General features: G+C 35.4%; 1 protein-coding gene across 1 annotated transcript; it reads left to right on the top strand.

The window, feature by feature from the left end:
- Positions 1-8446: 8446 nt before the first annotated feature.
- LOC128189608 (neuronal acetylcholine receptor subunit alpha-7-like) lies at positions 8447-11742 on the top strand. The gene is made up of 2 exons (XM_052861270.1): positions 8447-9976; positions 10879-11742. The coding sequence occupies exons 1-2, from the start codon at positions 8891-8893 to the stop codon at positions 10891-10893; spliced, it is 1101 nt and encodes a 366-aa protein (XP_052717230.1). The 5' UTR covers positions 8447-8890; the 3' UTR covers positions 10894-11742.
- The last annotated feature ends 6177 nt before the right edge of the window (positions 11743-17919 follow it).

Raw genomic sequence — 17919 nt, 5'->3', positions numbered from 1 at the left:
CACGGAACACATTGAACTAAAATTTTTCTAACTATAACTTACTGATACCATAACTTTTCGACAAAGCATCACATTTTGCTGCACTTAGTTGCAAAAACTATTGAATTTCGAAATAAATTTTGCACTGTTTGTTTTGTAATCATTAACACACCCGTCCATTATGCCGGATCACTGAATGCAAATGTGTGATCAATTTCCAGTAACACGCACTTTGCAAAACTCGCTTCAGAATCTTAAACAAGAAATTTATCGTTACCAGCTTACGATGTTTCCTCTGTGCGCCAACACCTTTTTGCTTTACCTGTGTTTTATGACATGGGCAAGTGGAGTCTATGCTCATACTTATGATGACGAACAAAATCTAAGACATTCAATCCTCGCAAACTACACTCCTGGTATCCGTCCGGTGATTCAACAAAGTCAACCGACGACAGTTATGGTTGAATTTCGATTAATGGAGATCTTATCTTTTGATGATAGAGCGGGCGTTTTGAAAACGATCTGCATATTAACTCTACAATGGATGGATGAGAAGATACGATGGAATGCGTCCATGTACGATATATGGATGCTTTTTCTTCCACCAACTTCTGTGTGGATGCCAAGACTTTTTCTCAATGATGCAGCAACCCAAAATATGCATATCGAAACAGGAGACAATGACGACAGCCAGGTTCGTCTTTCTTTTAATGGGATGGCCATTTACTCGTATACTGGACTTTCTACAACCAGATGTGATGCAAGTATTATGTACTTTCCCTTCGACAAACACACTTGCGAATTGAATTTTTTAAGTCATGAACACATCGATCGGGTTATTTTCCTTACCTCTGATCTTCCTTTTAATCTTCCTGAATACACTAACAAGGAATGGGAAGTTCAAAGTGTGAAGAAAAGCCATTCAATACTATCGCTTTCAAACGGAGTAAACCATAGCAATATTAAAATTACTATCCAATTTAAGAGAAAGCCGGGTTTTGTTATTTTGAACATATTTGTACCTATCCCTTGCTTTGGGATCATCAATATTCTTGTATTTCTTTTACCAGAGTCATCTGGAGAACGCATTTCGTTTTCGATTACGATTTTGCTAACTTTAGTATTTTTTTTAAACCTGGTTGCCGACTGTCTACCGCCAATAAGTGATCCTGTCAGTATCTTTAACATAGTTATTATGACTCAGGTGCAAAATAGCTTGCTGATTGTGATTGCAACGATTTTCTCGTTGGTAGCGTACGAAAATGCTCAAAAGGAAAAAGAAGTACCGTATATTTTAAGCTGCATCATATCAATGGTAGGAAAATCTGTGAAAAGAAAGAACAAAGTCGAAACAACTCCTGCCTGTCATCCTGAAGAAGATGTACTTCCTTTCCCCGATAAAAATACAGATGAACCAGTTGAAAAGGATGATTTGAAAATCGATCAACCTACTTGGGATACTGTGTCCGATCTATGCAATAGGTTTTGTTTGCGATCATTTTTGTTCCTATTTAGTATTGAGTGGCTGGTGTACATTATTTTAATGGTATCTTATTGCTGCTTCACACCACTGATATAAACCTTCAAAGAAGATAGCGCAAATGCCCATTTGGTTTAGTCGTAAAATACAATTTCAAATTTATTTTTTTTTCCAACTAAATATAATTGATAATGTTATAATTCAAATTTTTAAAAGAACAATTTCTAACTATATTCAGTTTTGAATATAAATAAACAAACGATAAAAAATAGATAAAGTGTAAAGTGTTGGTGGTCTCGAACCCACAACCTAAAACCCTAGCTCTATAATGTTACCTAATGTCTGGTGCTCTAACCACTGAGCCATTTCAGTCACAACAAATTCCATTGTTAAATGCTATATGCGACTTCAACCACGAATTTCAAGACTTGTATTTTTTTTCTAAAACGTTCAATTGTTGCGATACAAAATGACATTTCCATAGTAAAATGAGTCATCTCAGTTTCATTTCCTTAAATTCTTATAAAGACTATGACAAAAATATGGAGCTCAGACCCACTCTATATAAGAATCAAAGTACTGAAAGTACTGTTAGACGGTGGCGTCGTTTGAAAGTGGCATATTACATGTAACAATGAGTGATGTATGATAATTATTTTTGTCGAAAACCGCGGCCAGTATCGCATACATGCACTAATACTTAACGTTTACTCGCACAACTGGTCGTGAGTTTCCTACTTGGATAATTCTGTGGAAATCGTAGCTGTGATCTCAATCTACACTTTACAAATGCTGACTCTTGGTCGTCATCTTTTGGGGGAAAACCCAAAGATTTATCACAGTAGTCTTTGTCGTATAGAAGTTTGTATCTATATTTTGTATCGATATGTTTGCATTTATATCAGTTGACATTAAAATCTCGTTTGAATAACTCATTAAATTTGTGGGTTGCCACCGCATATTGAATGAATAAATCAAATCCAAAGAGATTTTATCACAGTTCGCTCAAATATTTGATTGTTTGAAGAAGGGGAATTTTGGTTTTTTCCCTTTTGACCTTTGGGTTGACCCCGCAAAGGGGAACAACTTTTGAAAAGTGTGGATTGGACTATTGTGCTTTAAATATATTGTAGATTTCTCAAGTAACGAGAACAAATAAAGCTTTGGCATGATAAAATACTTGTTTTTACTAACTATTTGGGCATACATACAGTATGTTAATTGTCCCTCTCGACAGCATTTTCCCTCAATTCCCTTCACGAGGAAAAAGTTGCAGTCTTGTGGACCATCACATTTGATTTTTTCCTCATAGTCAGTTAATACATTTAGGTGTAAAGAAAACGGGATGGGTTTACAAGAACCTGTTTGATAACATTGGTATTGCTTTTGGAATGCACGTCATCATGAAACAGAAGAGTAAATCAATAATATATCATCGACTTTAGTGGATTATTTCCATTTGCTCACAACGAAAGTGAATGATAATTTTAAAAATATCATACAACATTCAGTCGCGGCAGTTTCATTAATCAACGTTGTAATCATTTGTTCTATTGCATTTAGAAATAGATTTATTCAAATCATTTGAATGAATTCGGGAAAGTCACATGCTATATTTTATCGCTTCTCAGTACACTTTAACCCGCATAAATTACTTGCTACATTAAACTTTTCTAGTAAACTTACAACAAATATTGATTAATTATACAAAATAAGTTTTTAAAAACACCAAACAAACAAAATTCAAGTTGAACGCACGTTTTTCTGACCGTACAGCTGTGTATATAAAGAAGATGGGGGAATAAGATGGTGCAACTGCCCATTTGGTTTAGTCGTAAAATACAATTTCAAATTTAGCATTTTTTCAATTAAATATATTTGATTTGTTATTATACAAGTTTACAAAATGGTAATTTCTAACTATATTCAGTTTGAAATATTTCAAAAAGATAAGAAAAAAATAATAAATCTTTAAGTTTTGGTGGTATAGAACCCACAACCTAAAAACCCAAATTCTATAAAGTTTCCTTATGGCTGGTGCTCTAACCACTGAGCCATTTCATTCACAACAAAGTGAGTTGTTTAAATGCTGTATGAGACTATGACCACAAATTTACGGACTTGTATTATATTTCTAAAACGTTCAATTATTGAGCTACAAAATAACATTTTTGAACTGTAGTGGGTCATCTCTCCACATTTGTTTTTAGTAAAATCGGTTTAAAATCCATTAAACCACATTTAGACTGTAAAAAAAAATATTGAGCTCAGACCCACTCTATGAAAGAAAATGCATTGAAGTTATAAATATTACACTATTAGGAGGTTTTGACATTCATACGCCAGGTTAAATCAATATATTGCAAGTATTTAAAGTATTTAAAGATTGCAACCCGATGTTACGTTAAATATACATTGTTTTTAATTATTTTTTTAAAAAGTATCAGATTTAATGATATTTTGATTTTGCCGTATCTAATCATTCCTCATATGGGCATTTTACACGCTTTATTCACCCATTCTCTTTAATTTTAATCTTTGCATGTACTAGACAATAGATCTAGGGTTCGCAAATCCCGGCAATATTTTCGGGAAGCTATATTTTCTGTAGCTCAGCAGAATTCTACAGTCATCTATGAAGCACATTTTTTTGCCTTCATGTTTCATTATCTATCGCAAATATAGCATGGATGTATATACGCTACGGCCGATGTAGCATTGCGTTAAGTGATGACACTTTCTAACCGGTATGTATTTCAATTGCGAGTCGCTACAAACTGGCGCATTTATAAAGGCCCGCCTATTTGTAAATGCATGTTGACAAAATGATGCTAACACTTGGAAACAAATGTCGAAGAAAGTTCATAATAGAGTTGTACTCGCGAGTTAAAAATTATTTGAGAACAAACGGGGCGATGTTTACGTACAAATGTAAATAATGTTATCTGTTAGTGAAAAAATGCCCCCAAACCAAAGAAAATATTCTCTAATGCATTTAGCAGGGACGTACGGAAGCCCGTTGGTGCCGCGTACGAAAAATATTTTATCTGGCGGCCGCCAGATAATTATTTGGCGGCCGCCACTTATAATCTGGCGGCCGCCATATAATTATCTGGCGGCCGCCATATAATTTTCTGGCGGCCGCCATATAATTTTCTGGCGGCCGCCATATAATTATCTGGCGGCCGCCACATAATTATTTGGCGGCCGCCAGATAAAACCTTGCCTCCTGGTGCGCGCGCATGTTTTAATGGGAGCATTTTAGGGAGTTGTGGATGCACTCTAATTTATTAGTTTTTTTAATTATTTCTGAAACTTGACATTAAATATCAATTGCAGAGCTTAGGGTTTTGAAAAACTGATTGAGTTGAATGTATAGAAGACCTTGTTGTTAGAATCTAGAATGAATTTTATATTAATTTGTGCTTTGTATTATACATGTATGTTGTAAAATATGGTATTTTAGACTTGATTCTGAACTTTTAAAACTGAACTAAACACCCGTTCAGGAAATCTCATAGGCGTCGGAACCGGGGGGGGGGGGGGGGGGGCTAGGGGGGGGGCTTAGCCTTTTGCAAAGATTGACCTAACCATTGGGTAAATAGCATCATAGAGGGTTCAGCCCCCCGCTTTTTCTCGCAGCAAAGAGAATTGTCACTAAATTTACCTTGAAAGAGTAAGAAGTTGGAGTCATATGCATGCTAGCCCCGCCCCGCCCCCCCCCCCGCCCCGCCCCGCCCCCACGGATTAGGATATTTATGTTTTGGGAATTAGTTTTTTTCCTCAATATTTCTGATTTTGAAGACCATATAGAAGACCTTGATGTTAGAATCTAGAATGAATTTTATATTACTTTGTGCTTTGTATTATACATGTATGTTGTAAAACATGGTGTTTTAGAGTTGATTCTGAACTTTTAAAGCTGAACTAAACACCCGTTCAGGAAATCTCATAGGCGTCGGAACCTGGGGGGGGGGGGGCTAGGGGGGGGGGGGCTTAGCCTTTTGCAAAGATGGACCTAACCATTGGGTAAATAGCATCATAGAGGGTTCAGGCCCCCCCCCCCCTCCACTTTATCTCGCAGCAAAGAGAATTGTCCCTAAATTTACCTTGAAAGAGTAAGACGTTGGAGTCATATGCATGCTAGCCCCGCCCCCCTAATATACCTAAATATAGTTGTTTTTTGACCCCGGTTAGTTGTATTTTTTAAAAAAATTTCTTGGGGTCTTATTTTACATAATATACCGTTGTGTCAATTTTCTACAATTGTCTTCTACTGATTAACAATTTTTCATTGTCAATGAGTCTATGACTAAGTCATTGACTCATTGACAATTAAAAATTGTTAATAAGTAAAAGACACAATTATGAAGAACAGTCCCGGTCGGGATTTAGCAAACTTATGACAAAGTATCAGGCAAATGCAAAAAGCTGAACTTTAGCATACTACATGTAGATTGAAACAACTAATTCAAACTCATAATTATTGGAACATAATGGAGGAAAACGTGAACAATTATAAATTCAAACTTTCAAGACCCCGCCTTTCATGACTCTCAGTACTTTGATTTACCCAGAGAGACCGGTCTTTTTATTGTACTGCCTTTCATGTGATTTGGAATAAGAGTTTAACAACACAGTCAGTTAAATAGTTTCATTTTTATGGCCACGAATGCTAGTACACACTTATCCTAGTTTATCCTTATAAAGTCATAGATGGATCTGCTCTCATGATAATATTGCCTGTACTAGCTGTCGTGGTCAATAAAGCTGACTTTAATCTGCGTTGGTAAATTCTTACACCAAAATTAAAACATATAGAAGGCAGTGCGTTCCTTTACTTATACATGTTTACATAAAATTCCTCTCAAGTTAAGGTTTTTTAATGTTAAGATTCACTGGCGTCGGAAGCAAATTGAAAGTTGGGGGGGGGGGGGTTGTTTAATCCTCAGAAATATTGAGGAAAAAAACTAATTCCCAAAATCATAAAAAATCCTAATCCGTGAGGGGGGGGGGGGGCGAGGGCGGGGGGGGGGGCGGGGCTTGCATGCATATGACTCCAACTTCTTACTCTTTCAAGGTAAATTTAGGGACAATTCTCTTTGCTGCGAGAAAAAGTGGGGGGGGGGGGGGGGGGGGGGCTGAACCCTCTAAGATGCTATTTACCCAATGGTTAGGTCTATCTTTGCAAAAAAAAGTGGGGGCTAAGCCCCCCCCCCCCCTCTCCTAGCCCCCCCCCCCCCCCCCCCCCGGTTCCGACGCCTATGAGATTTCCTGAACGGGTGTTTAGTTCAGTTTTAAAAGTTCAGAATCAACTCTAAAATACCATGTTTTACAACATACATGTATAATACATAGCACAAAGTAATATAAAATTCATTCTAGATTCTAACAACAAAGTTTTCTATACATTCAACTCAACCAGTTTTTCAAAACCCTAAGCTCTGCAATTGATATTTAATGTCAAGTTTCAGAAATAATTAAAAAAACTAATAAATTAGAGTGTATCCACAACTCCCTAAAAAGTTCCCATTAAAACATGCGCGCGCATCAGGAAGGCAGGTTTTATCTGGCGGCCGCCAAATAATTATGTGGCGGCCGCCAGATAATTATGTGGCGGCCGCCAGAAAATTATATGGCGGCCGCCAGAAAATTATATGGCGGCCGCCAGAAAATTATGTGGCGGCCGCCAGGTAATAAGTGGCGGCCGCCATATAAAATATTTTTCGTACGTGGCACCAACGGGCTTCCGTAGGGACGTGCGCATATGAATTGAAGTAACTATTTGTACTTTGCTCATCGAATTGCGTTATTCAGTTCATTGTGAACATATTCGACAGAAACTGTTTCGTTAACAAAATTATTTTATCTTACATTACCGTTCACAATGTACCATAAATGTATATGGAATATCGCATGTTTTTTTCTCACAAAAAAGCTAGCGTTTGCTGCAAATTACAGATACACGGGCCGACACGCCGTGAAATCCATAAGACGTATATGTAAAAAAAAATAATCTGAACTTAAAATCTTTGAAACATCGTAAAATGTAGTTTATATACATTTAAAATGGCGAATCGATTTGCACGTGAATTTTACAATCCGACGTCGATTAGCGTGTTTGAGAGAAAGTCAGTAGCAAGTAAAGCGTCAACATCTGCAGTAAATATTGTCTGATGAATATCGAGGTGCCTGTATAAAATTAATGTTTCTACAGACTGAGTGAGGTACAAAATAAGGTACATTGTAAATGACAGGTCAGTCGAAAATTAAACACATTTATGTATCGTAAATTTAAAGTTTTTTGTGTGTTTGAAAACACGTGCACACTTGTAGAAGAAACTGTGCCATTGATCGGTTGAAGTTCAATAAAATGTAATTTATGTAATATTCATTGTCAGTATCTGTTGTGAATTCTTTGGAATAAGCTACAACAAAAAAATATACTGCTCAACTAAAACTAATGCGTTGAAAATGGCTGAATTTATCGATGAAGCATAATTGCTGAAATACGAAATGGCAAACCAGTTTAAATAGTGTATTTCTGACAATTATCTATATCATAAAAAAAACAAGAAGCAATTATTGTGACCAATTGTGACCAATTATCGTAGTGATATAGTTTATGCAATCCTGATACAGAGTTAAACGTCAAAAATGGCAGTTGGTGCTTAAATTATTAATACCGCGTTAACAGACAGGGTAACGGAAAACACAATTTCATACATTATTTAAATGTATGTACAAAATAATTAGCAGCTTTAATGCTTAAAATATCTGATAAGATTAAAATTAGTTCTCATACTGAAATCGATACGTAGATAAAACATTTTCTGTATATAACACTGCATACATGTACCTAACAGAGTTATCGTTCGTTATCCGCTAGGGTCCCCGTGAGAAATACTCTTCCGGTCAGGACCGTAGCAATAGACCGTGGCTATTTATAGCCACCGTCTAAAAAGCACTGAAGTTCTAAAAAATGACACTATTTGGAGGTTTTGACACGCATACGCCAGTTTAAATCAACCTATTCTAATTATTTAACATGTTTAAGGGTTATATATCGATGTTATGGTATATATACATTGTTTTCAATAATTTAGAAGGAAATTATGGCATTTGTAGATATTTTAATTTTATAGTATCTATTCTAATCCTCATATGGGCAGTTTACACGCCTTATTCACCCATCTTCTTAATTCTCACCAAATAAGATCTGTTTATAAACGCATTGTGCATCTGTACATTTTTGCATTTGGAGAGATTTGTTAGATCTATACACCAGTAGTTTGATTATTCTGATGAAATACACTGACGTTTCGATCGATGCTATCCCAAAGACAGTGCCAGAATATTGCATTCAGACCAAGTATTATAAATGTACAAACTTTTCCCCATTAGAATCATTACAGGATTGGTTGTGTCAAGATGAAGTCAATACATCTTTCCATTTCATGGTGTTTGTTTTTTAGTATTTGTGTAACAGGTGTCTCTTGTTCGGGGTATAATGACGTGCAGAATCTGCAACGAGAGCTCCTTGCAAATTACACACCAAACATTCGACCGTTGATCAACCAAAGCGAAGCTATTACAGTGTATGCAGATTTTGGACTAATTTCAATTCTATCATTTGATGAAAGGGCTGGTATTTTAAAGACACGTTGCTTTATGGCGTTTAGTTGGATTGACGAAAAAATAAGATGGAATTCGTCCAATACAAGCATAAAAAATATTAGATTACCATTAACTTCTGTATGGGTACCCCAAATCTTTTTTCAAAATTCAGCAACTGAGCAAATGAATATCGATAGCAAAAGTGGAAGTCTTCTATATTTTTCTAATGGAACTGCTCTTAATGTGTTTGGAGGATTCTCGACGACTCGATGCGACGCAAATCTTTTGTACTATCCTTTTGACAAACACAGCTGTGATTTGCAAGTTATTAGCTGGTTGCCCGATGACAAGCTAGTAATGGTTTCCACGGATTTTCCATACGCGGCATATGAATTTGAAAACAAAGAATGGAGGGTACTGAATGTGAGAAAAAGGCACTCGATGTTAGCTATATCCGACAATCATAGTTTGATAACATTTACAGTAGAGTTTCAAAGGAGACCAGCGTTTTATATTCTGAATATCTTATCACCTATACCTTGTCTAGGTTTTCTGAATATCTTTGTCTTCAAGTTACCAGTTTCCTCGGGGGAGCGCGTGTCGTTTTCCTTAACAATTTTACTGACATTGGTGTTTTTCTTAAACATGATTGCTGATACATTGCCACCAGTGGCTGAACCAATTAGTCTGTATAACATCATGGTGATGCTGGTTCTGCAAAATAGTGTCTTTATTGGAATTTGTGTCATTTTGTCATCGATGACGTACGAAAAGATCAACCAGAATTCCGAGGTTCCAGAGAAACTTCGCAAATGGACTGCTTTGTTGTTGGCATTAACAAAAACTACCAATAAAATTGATAGTGTTAAAATGACGAAGGAGGCCAAAGAAAGAACGCAGGTAAAAATAGACGAAGATACTGCTTTTGAAGAAAAATCTTCGCTGTCTGAAACAATCACATGGGAAATTATCCTACAAGTTTCTGACAAACTTTACATTCGATTGTTTTCTTTGTTGTTCATTTCAGAATGGCTGATTTACATCATTTTGACAATTATTAATATTTAAAATGGCTTACACACATTTGAATTAAGTTTTGAATATCTCAAATTCAATTGGTTTCATAAATTAAAAGAAACTTTGAGATAACTGTCAATGTTCTATGTTTTACTGAAATATATTTACGCAATGTGTTCGTTTTGGTATCGGAATATATGATATATGATATATGATATCATATATGATATATGATATCAAATACATTTAAAAATTGAAACAAAAACCGCTGTTCGTAAATATGCTAAGGAAAATGTACAAGTGACCCAACGAAGCCTTATACATGTATATATATATAAAGCACAGAGAAATTCACCTTTTTGGAGCTCCACCTCCGCCCCGGCCGGGGCTTGAACTCACGACCTCTGGAACCCATTCTCCTAGCAGTGAGCGGCCACCGCGCTAACCACTGGTCCATCTAGGCAAGACTAGCAGAATTACGAACAGCGGTTTTTGTTTCAATCTTTAAATGTATGTATGTAAAATTGTTTCCACTTGTTAATTTTTTGTTGAAACCTTTTTTCTTTGATTGTGGCATATATTTTTTTATTTCATACAATCTACAGACGTACAACACAATGTTGTTTCACATTTAATAGTTCAGAGGTATATTGGAAGTCACAGAAGTTCTAATTTTCTTTTAGAGAATTGAGAGAAAGAGAGAGTATTTTGTCATATTTTCATATTTGATTTTATAATCATATAGTATTTATTTATTTTATTTAAGGGACTTTTTTTTTATCCAGTGCAAGGTCAAATGAAGAAATGAAGATAATAATTTTTCTATTGATCGACGTATCAAAGAAAAAATTGACCGGAAAACTTCAGCAATGCCTTACTACACGGTGTATGTACCAGTTCCTTGTCAAGACTTCAAAGGATTCAAAACACAGCCGCTAGGATTATAACGCGTACTAGGAAATATGACCACATAACACCAGTGCTGGTCAAGTTACACTGGCTTCCAATCGAGCAGCGAATTTAATACAAGCTGATCCCACAGGCTTTCAAAGCCTTACACAGAACATCGCCATTTTATATACAAGAACTGGTCCAGGTCTTCAAGCCAAATAGGTCTCTGCGCTCAGAGAGCTCTATGCTCCTTGTTCAGTCGCGTGCGCGGACTAGGTCGTATGGTGACAGGCGGTTCGACGTGGCCAGTTCTACATTGTGGAACAACCTTCCCCAAAATCTTAGATTAGAGGGAAATTTTACTCGTTTAAAAAATAATTGAAAACTTATCTGTTTCCAGACTATTCTTAGGTATTTACGCACATTAAACTTTATTTCATTGAGTACAGAGACAGCACAGCATAGATTTTTACATGTAAACAAAATTTATTGTTATACTTTCAAGTAAAATACTAAAATCTGATTGGTTAAGACGCAGTTCATAATCCGTTTTATTACACTCAGCGTTAGCAACGCACTTAGCAACGGGTAACATTACAAATTGTTACATGCGCGAAAATTATGCGTGTACGGTTCGCTGTAGCCTATATAAAAGCAGTAAAATTTTCTTAAAAATTAAGACATTCAGTATAACAAAATAAATAGTGCCTGTTTGGGAGGATAACAGTTGAAATTGACACCCCTCGAAAACCATTGTCAACCTCGGCTTCGCGTCGGTTGACAATGGTTTTCTCGGGGTGTCAATTTCAACTGTTACCCTCCCAAACAGGCACTATTTATATAGTGTTATATAAGCAATATCATTTATATATATATAGGTAAATATGTCGTTTGAAATGAAAATTTTAAAAGAAAGAAATGTTTACGTTTTTCCTTTAGCTACAAAAATTAAAAACCTTCTGCAAATCATACAGTTTAAATCAAACGCATCTAAAAGTATTAAATGTAAGTTCTAATTAATTTATATACTGACTGAGTCGGTCAGTAAACGACCAACTTTGAAATATTCATAAGCATGTGATGTGACAAGCTAATTTAAGAACGTACACAAGATGTCGACGCTAAAACGTGGTCAGTCCGTTAGCAGTAAAGTAATAGAGAGAAAGGAAAGAAAGAAACAGTTTGACAGAGATAGTTGTAACATGAAAATCTATATTGAAAACCACTTTGAGCGGTGGACACATGTTATAAACTTCAAGTTTAACTATGAGCTTGCCGGGTTCTTGCTATATAGAGGTCACACAATGGTGTGTTTTCTTTGTTTAATAACATTTTACTCATAAAAGAAAAAAAGCCTATGTGTATGGTACGATATTCATTGTCTGAATATGATAAAACGTGTAAGCTATCACTCGAATACTTAAAATCTATTAATAATTTTTTGTATTTGTTTTGAGTTGAGAGGTCCCAGAAGGGATAATTTTGACGTTCAATTTTATAATTATATGTTGTCAAATGTATGAAAATAATAGTCAATTGCAATAGAGCTCTCGCCGATTGTCATCGCCATCCTCATAAAATAAAGATGACAATATCTGATATTTTTTCTTTAAACAGCACACAAACCTGATAATATGAATCCAAACCACTATAAACAGACGATAGGTATTACCTCGTTCTACAAGCTGCTTTTCTGAATTACTATTCCCGCGCACTTGCGCAAATCCACATCAAAAGTTAATCGTTTATGAATATGCATAGGAAAATCGCCGTTATTCTTTTTCAAATTATGGCTAGTACCTTGTCAATATTTATCAAAAAATTGCAAACTTTTCGATAAACCTCTTTTTCATATAGAACTATTTTAACAAGAGCTTGGACTTTGGTTAGTTGTGTCAAACAGCAATGTGACCTAGGCCTGTCTATTCTATTGCTGGCCACTCAGCCATGGCTCTTTGAAATCAACAAGATTTGTCAGGCTTTTGAGCTAAGACTTCGCAATCGGTGCATATTTCGCTTGAAAACGCGTCATTTTTAACTTGTTTTGACGCAAGAAAAAGATAGCTACGTTCAACCGAAAGTCCAAGGACTTGTTAAAATGGTTCTATCTAGTCATGCTGACAAAATTTAGGTTAATGGACAATGTAAAATATCGAATCCAGCATGCCGGTAAACAATCGGAAACAGGATTTCAGACTTATACAGCCATCAATGTCATAACTTCAACAGCTACAAATAACCACCAAATGAGTATTTTTATAGGCTACATTCTAAGTAACAATACCACTTAAAAATTTTTCTCTGAAAATCCATTTTAAACAAGATAGAATATTTAGGCAAAGCAAACATATCTAATGGAGCTCATTTATAAACCTGTGTGGTAACATATACACGCTAATGGCTCGTTGATGAAAATATTGTAAATTGAAGTGCTTTATACACAACTGTGAATGTCGACTTGTGTGATTGTTCAAACCTCATATATTTCACCTGACAGGGCTGTTGTAATAGGCCTATATGTACGTTAATTACTGTTTCTATCCTTTCAAATGGGCTCTCGGACAACACATTCCACTCTTTGGATAAAAAATCGTACACCTACAGTTGTTTTTGCATGCTGCAAATTTTGTAAACTAACGATAGATAACAATGAATGTATCGATCATTACAGAAAAAAATTATAAAACCCGCTAACGCGGGTCATGTATTTTTTCTGCAATGTCGCCATAGTCATATTCCGCATGAATCACCAAAGAAAGCATTTTATTGTTTTAATGAAATGTAAAATGACTGTGCGATATATTTTAACGTAATTTTAGCGTGTAGAGAATTAATATTACAAAAGACAATGACACTGCCTTTTCAAAAACTGATATCGATCTTGCGGTGGTCCCCTGTTTCTCGTTTTTATGTTGAATTTCATTGTTATTGTTTTAACAACAGTTCAACATTTGATCAACAGAACTTTCGATAAGGAACTAGGACACTTAAAAATTAATTTATAATTTGGAACATCATTAAAGTGTTGCATTATTTTTTAACACCATTCATAATATTTATTTAAAAAATTAAGAATGAATTTACAAGGTCTTTTGACTTTGTGGGAGTCATGACGTCAGGCATATTTAAGGTTTGAAAGTTGCCTTCTCCGAAACAGTGCAGACAATGGGAGCAAGCAATATCAAGATTGTTTTTTTATTAAAAAAGATTAATTGTTGCAAGTTTTATGTGTCAGCATTTACATTCACAATTGATGAAAATGTTACGTGGGCTGTAGGCAACAATGAGCAACACTTTTCAAGTTAAAGGGCTGTTCAACGTGCACGTGTGGAATTCTGATTTAAAGATATATTAGCCATATTTGATTCTATGCCATTCAAACCTCACCGATGCGTAAATGGTAAAGCAGGATTTCGCGTCATAATATGTCTCATACATAGTTGTTTGCACGTTGATTGGTGGACGAGTCTAAATTGGGATCGCGAGAATACTCCGTATGCACATAGAATCGGGGGGGGGGGGGGGGGGGGGGGGGGGTCCTCCCCCACTTTTTTAGCAGAAGGCAACTTTTCTTTATAATGAAAAAAATGGAGATATCATGGACTGTCCCCCTCCCTATACTTTTGTCGGAACATGTAATAAATAAAACTGATAAATGTGGAATTATATTTAATGGAATTAAATTGAAGCTACAATTAGGATTTTCCTTCATGATTTTGAGAATTCGCCCCCTTTTTAGCTCACCGAGACGAAGTCAAGGGGAACTTATGCTATACCCCCGGCGTCGGCGTTCGGTGTAACGACGAAAAGTGACCCCGTAGAATATTGACTGAGGTTCATTTTTCTACGTAGAAAAATGACCCACACAGTTGTAGAATACTTAGATTACATCGTAGAAATTATGGTCTTAAGGTCATATTTCTCCGTGTGGGTTGTAGAAAAATGGCCCCGTAGAATATTGACTAAATTTTATTACATATTCTATGTTCACTTGTTTTAGGTCCATTCTTTTTCCTTAGGATGGATACAGGGATGGTGGTAATGGTGGAGGGGGGGGGGGGGATTTATGGGAAGGGGGGTCGAAGCCTATCATAGGTAAATTTAATAAGTGACCTTTTAAATAAGTTTGAATTCCCCATCCCTTAGATCCACGATCGATTGCATGCGTCATCCCATCTGGATATTTTTCACAATCAATTCTTTATTGTTATGTTACAACAGTCTTAGAAGAATGTATACGTATTAAAAAAAAAATAAATGCTTGATTTTAAAACCATATAAACATTACCAATCCCAAAACTTCGAATTTAGAATTGAACACAAGAAATAGAATACTTTACAAATGATTTTGCATGAATTTGTAATCGATATCTGTTGTAATCAAATTGACATTAAGAACGTACTTACAAACTCCGGTATATAACAGCTAGTACAAATTGCAAAAAAGAATGACACTAAAAAGGACTTTAGCATTAACTTTGACTCCATTTGAATATAACTCTGGTATGTAAAAACGACATTTGAATCTAGTAAATAATACGGGCATATCCTTACATAACTTTAAACTTTACTTGGAATTACCATATAAGCTTCCCTGGCAATCATACTCATTTTTAGCAGTTTCTAAAAGTAGAAACTACAGCTGCTGTTTGTTACTTTTCTCGAAAAAGTGATCTCTTAACTGAGTGTTCATAAAGTATAACATCTATTAAGATATATTTGTGGATAAGTAAAAAACGTGGCACAAGAACTGCTGTAAGGACCAAATTGCATACACAAAGATTTATAAATACCAAACTTACAAATCATAAAAGAATATTACCTGTTATCCCTAATCATATCCTACTTTTTTACTAGTAGTTGTAAAGGCTGGAAACTTATTATTAGACAAAAAGAGAGAAACATGTACATCTATATCAAAATGGAGAGAAAAGGGTCGTAATGTCCTTTACAAAAATTTAGATTATTGAGAATCAAAATTTGTTTGTCATGTACAAATTTTGATTCTCAATAATCTAAACAATTTTAAAGGACAGTAATAATGCACAAGAAACCTGGAACAACATTATTTTAACTCCATTTAAATTTACACAAGAATCAAAATTACATAGATTACAGTTCCAAATTCTTCATAGAAGCTTTCCGACTAATAAATATCTTTTCACCCCCTCGAAAAGATATATACCATTGTCAACCTCCGCTTCTCGTCGGTTGACAATGGTTTACCCTCCCAAACAGGCACTATTTATATATTACCTTTTGATTAGAGTAGAGTTTTATGCATAGGTATATTTAGGAAACAATTTAGGAACTTCAATTTCAGAACATTGAACAACGCAAAACGTTTTGTGACCTTTACTGTACGTTTGAATGAACACAAATTGGTCTCTACAATGATTTTTTTTCACAAACAAGTATTTGATATAGGTATTGGTCGATACTAAGGGCAGTCTGAGTTAAATTACAATGCACATTGAAAATAAACAGCCATGCCATGTACAATTGGAGGATTACATTCTTAAATTACTTTGGAATTTAAAAAGCAGACTTGATCAAATTCTATTCGAATCAATCACTCGTACATGTACATGTAGTCATAAATATGTTTCAATACAACTATTTAAAAGCCATCTAGTGTGATGATTCATGTGTATTGCACTTAAATCAGTAAAATTCAATAAAATCATCAATATTAATGTGTAAATAAAATATGAAAATAAAATAGACGCCAACAATTTTTTTACAGGCTAAATTTGAGACCAGGCCAAAATTTGGGGCCGAGCCAAATTTGAGACTAAAAGTCCTCATTCAAAAAAGTGTTCGTTTTTTGTTTATTTGTTTTCCAGCTTTTAATTACAAGAGATGGCCACTTTGTTTAGGTTAAAACAACGCAGTCGAATTTCAAACCTCTCCGCCCATGGTAAAATTTTACAAGTAAAAAAAATGAATATATAAGGACCCCCCCCCCGTCTTTGGAAGCAAATAAAAAATTATAGAAAAAAATTCCTCCCCCTCCCACGCATAAAGATTTTGAAAATTGGCGAAAAATGTTTTCCTTTTTAGCTCACTTGAGCTGAAAGTTCAAGTGAGCTTTTCTGATCAAAATTTGTCCGTTGTCTGTCGTCGTTGGCGTTGTCGTTGTCGTTGTAAACTTTTCACATTTTCATCTTCTTCTCCAGAACCACCACTGGGCAGATTTCAACTAAACTTGGCACAAAGCATCACTGGCTGAGGGGGATTCAACTTTGTTTAAATGAAGGGCCACACCCTCTCTCGGGGAGATAATTTAGAATTATTGAAAATTTGTTGGTATTTTTCAAAAATCTTCTTCTAAAAATCTATTAGGTCAGAAAAGCAGTAACTTGTATGGAAGCATCCTCAGGTAGTGTTAATTCAAGTTTGTTCAAATCATGGTCCCCGGAGGTAAGGCGGGGCCAGAATGGGGAAATGAATTTTCACATAAGAATATAGAGAGAAAATCTTTAAAAATCTTCTTAAAAACTATTAGGCCAGGGTAGCTTAAACTTGTATGGAAGCATCCTCAGATAGTGTAGATTCAAGTTTCTCTAAATCATGGTCCCTGGGTTTAGTATGGGCGACAATGGGGGATGGATTTTCACATCAGAATAAATAGAGAAAATCCAAAATTCCGAATGTACACTTGCTGTCTTCTGTGTACCTGTAAGATAAGTCTGTTGGTGTGATGGTGTTATGTTTGGTTGTCAGATATTCAGTGTATCCAAATAGAACAGATACTAAAAAATCCGCGTTATTTGTCGAAATTTCACATCTGTCTTTTGGGTTTTTTTCTTCTAAAAGTATGCAATACGTAGTCAATAAATTTAGGTTTGTCTATTAAATCATCTACTATACTAATGGGGCCTACTTAGCAAAACGAATGCAAAAAGGGAGCGCATGCGAGCACATCATAATGC

The sequence above is a fragment of the Crassostrea angulata genome, chromosome 6 (genome assembly GCF_025612915.1).
Source record: "Crassostrea angulata isolate pt1a10 chromosome 6, ASM2561291v2, whole genome shotgun sequence".
Lineage (NCBI taxonomy): Eukaryota > Metazoa > Mollusca > Bivalvia > Ostreida > Ostreidae > Magallana > Magallana angulata.
Note: the sequence above shows the minus strand (reverse complement) of the source record. Positions and strands in the feature narration are given on the sequence as shown.

Excerpts from the sequence above, each read along its gene's own strand:
- LOC128189608 (XM_052861270.1), top strand. The coding sequence starts at position 8,891 with ATGAAGTCAATACATCTTTCCATTTCATGGTGTTTGTTTTTTAGTATT.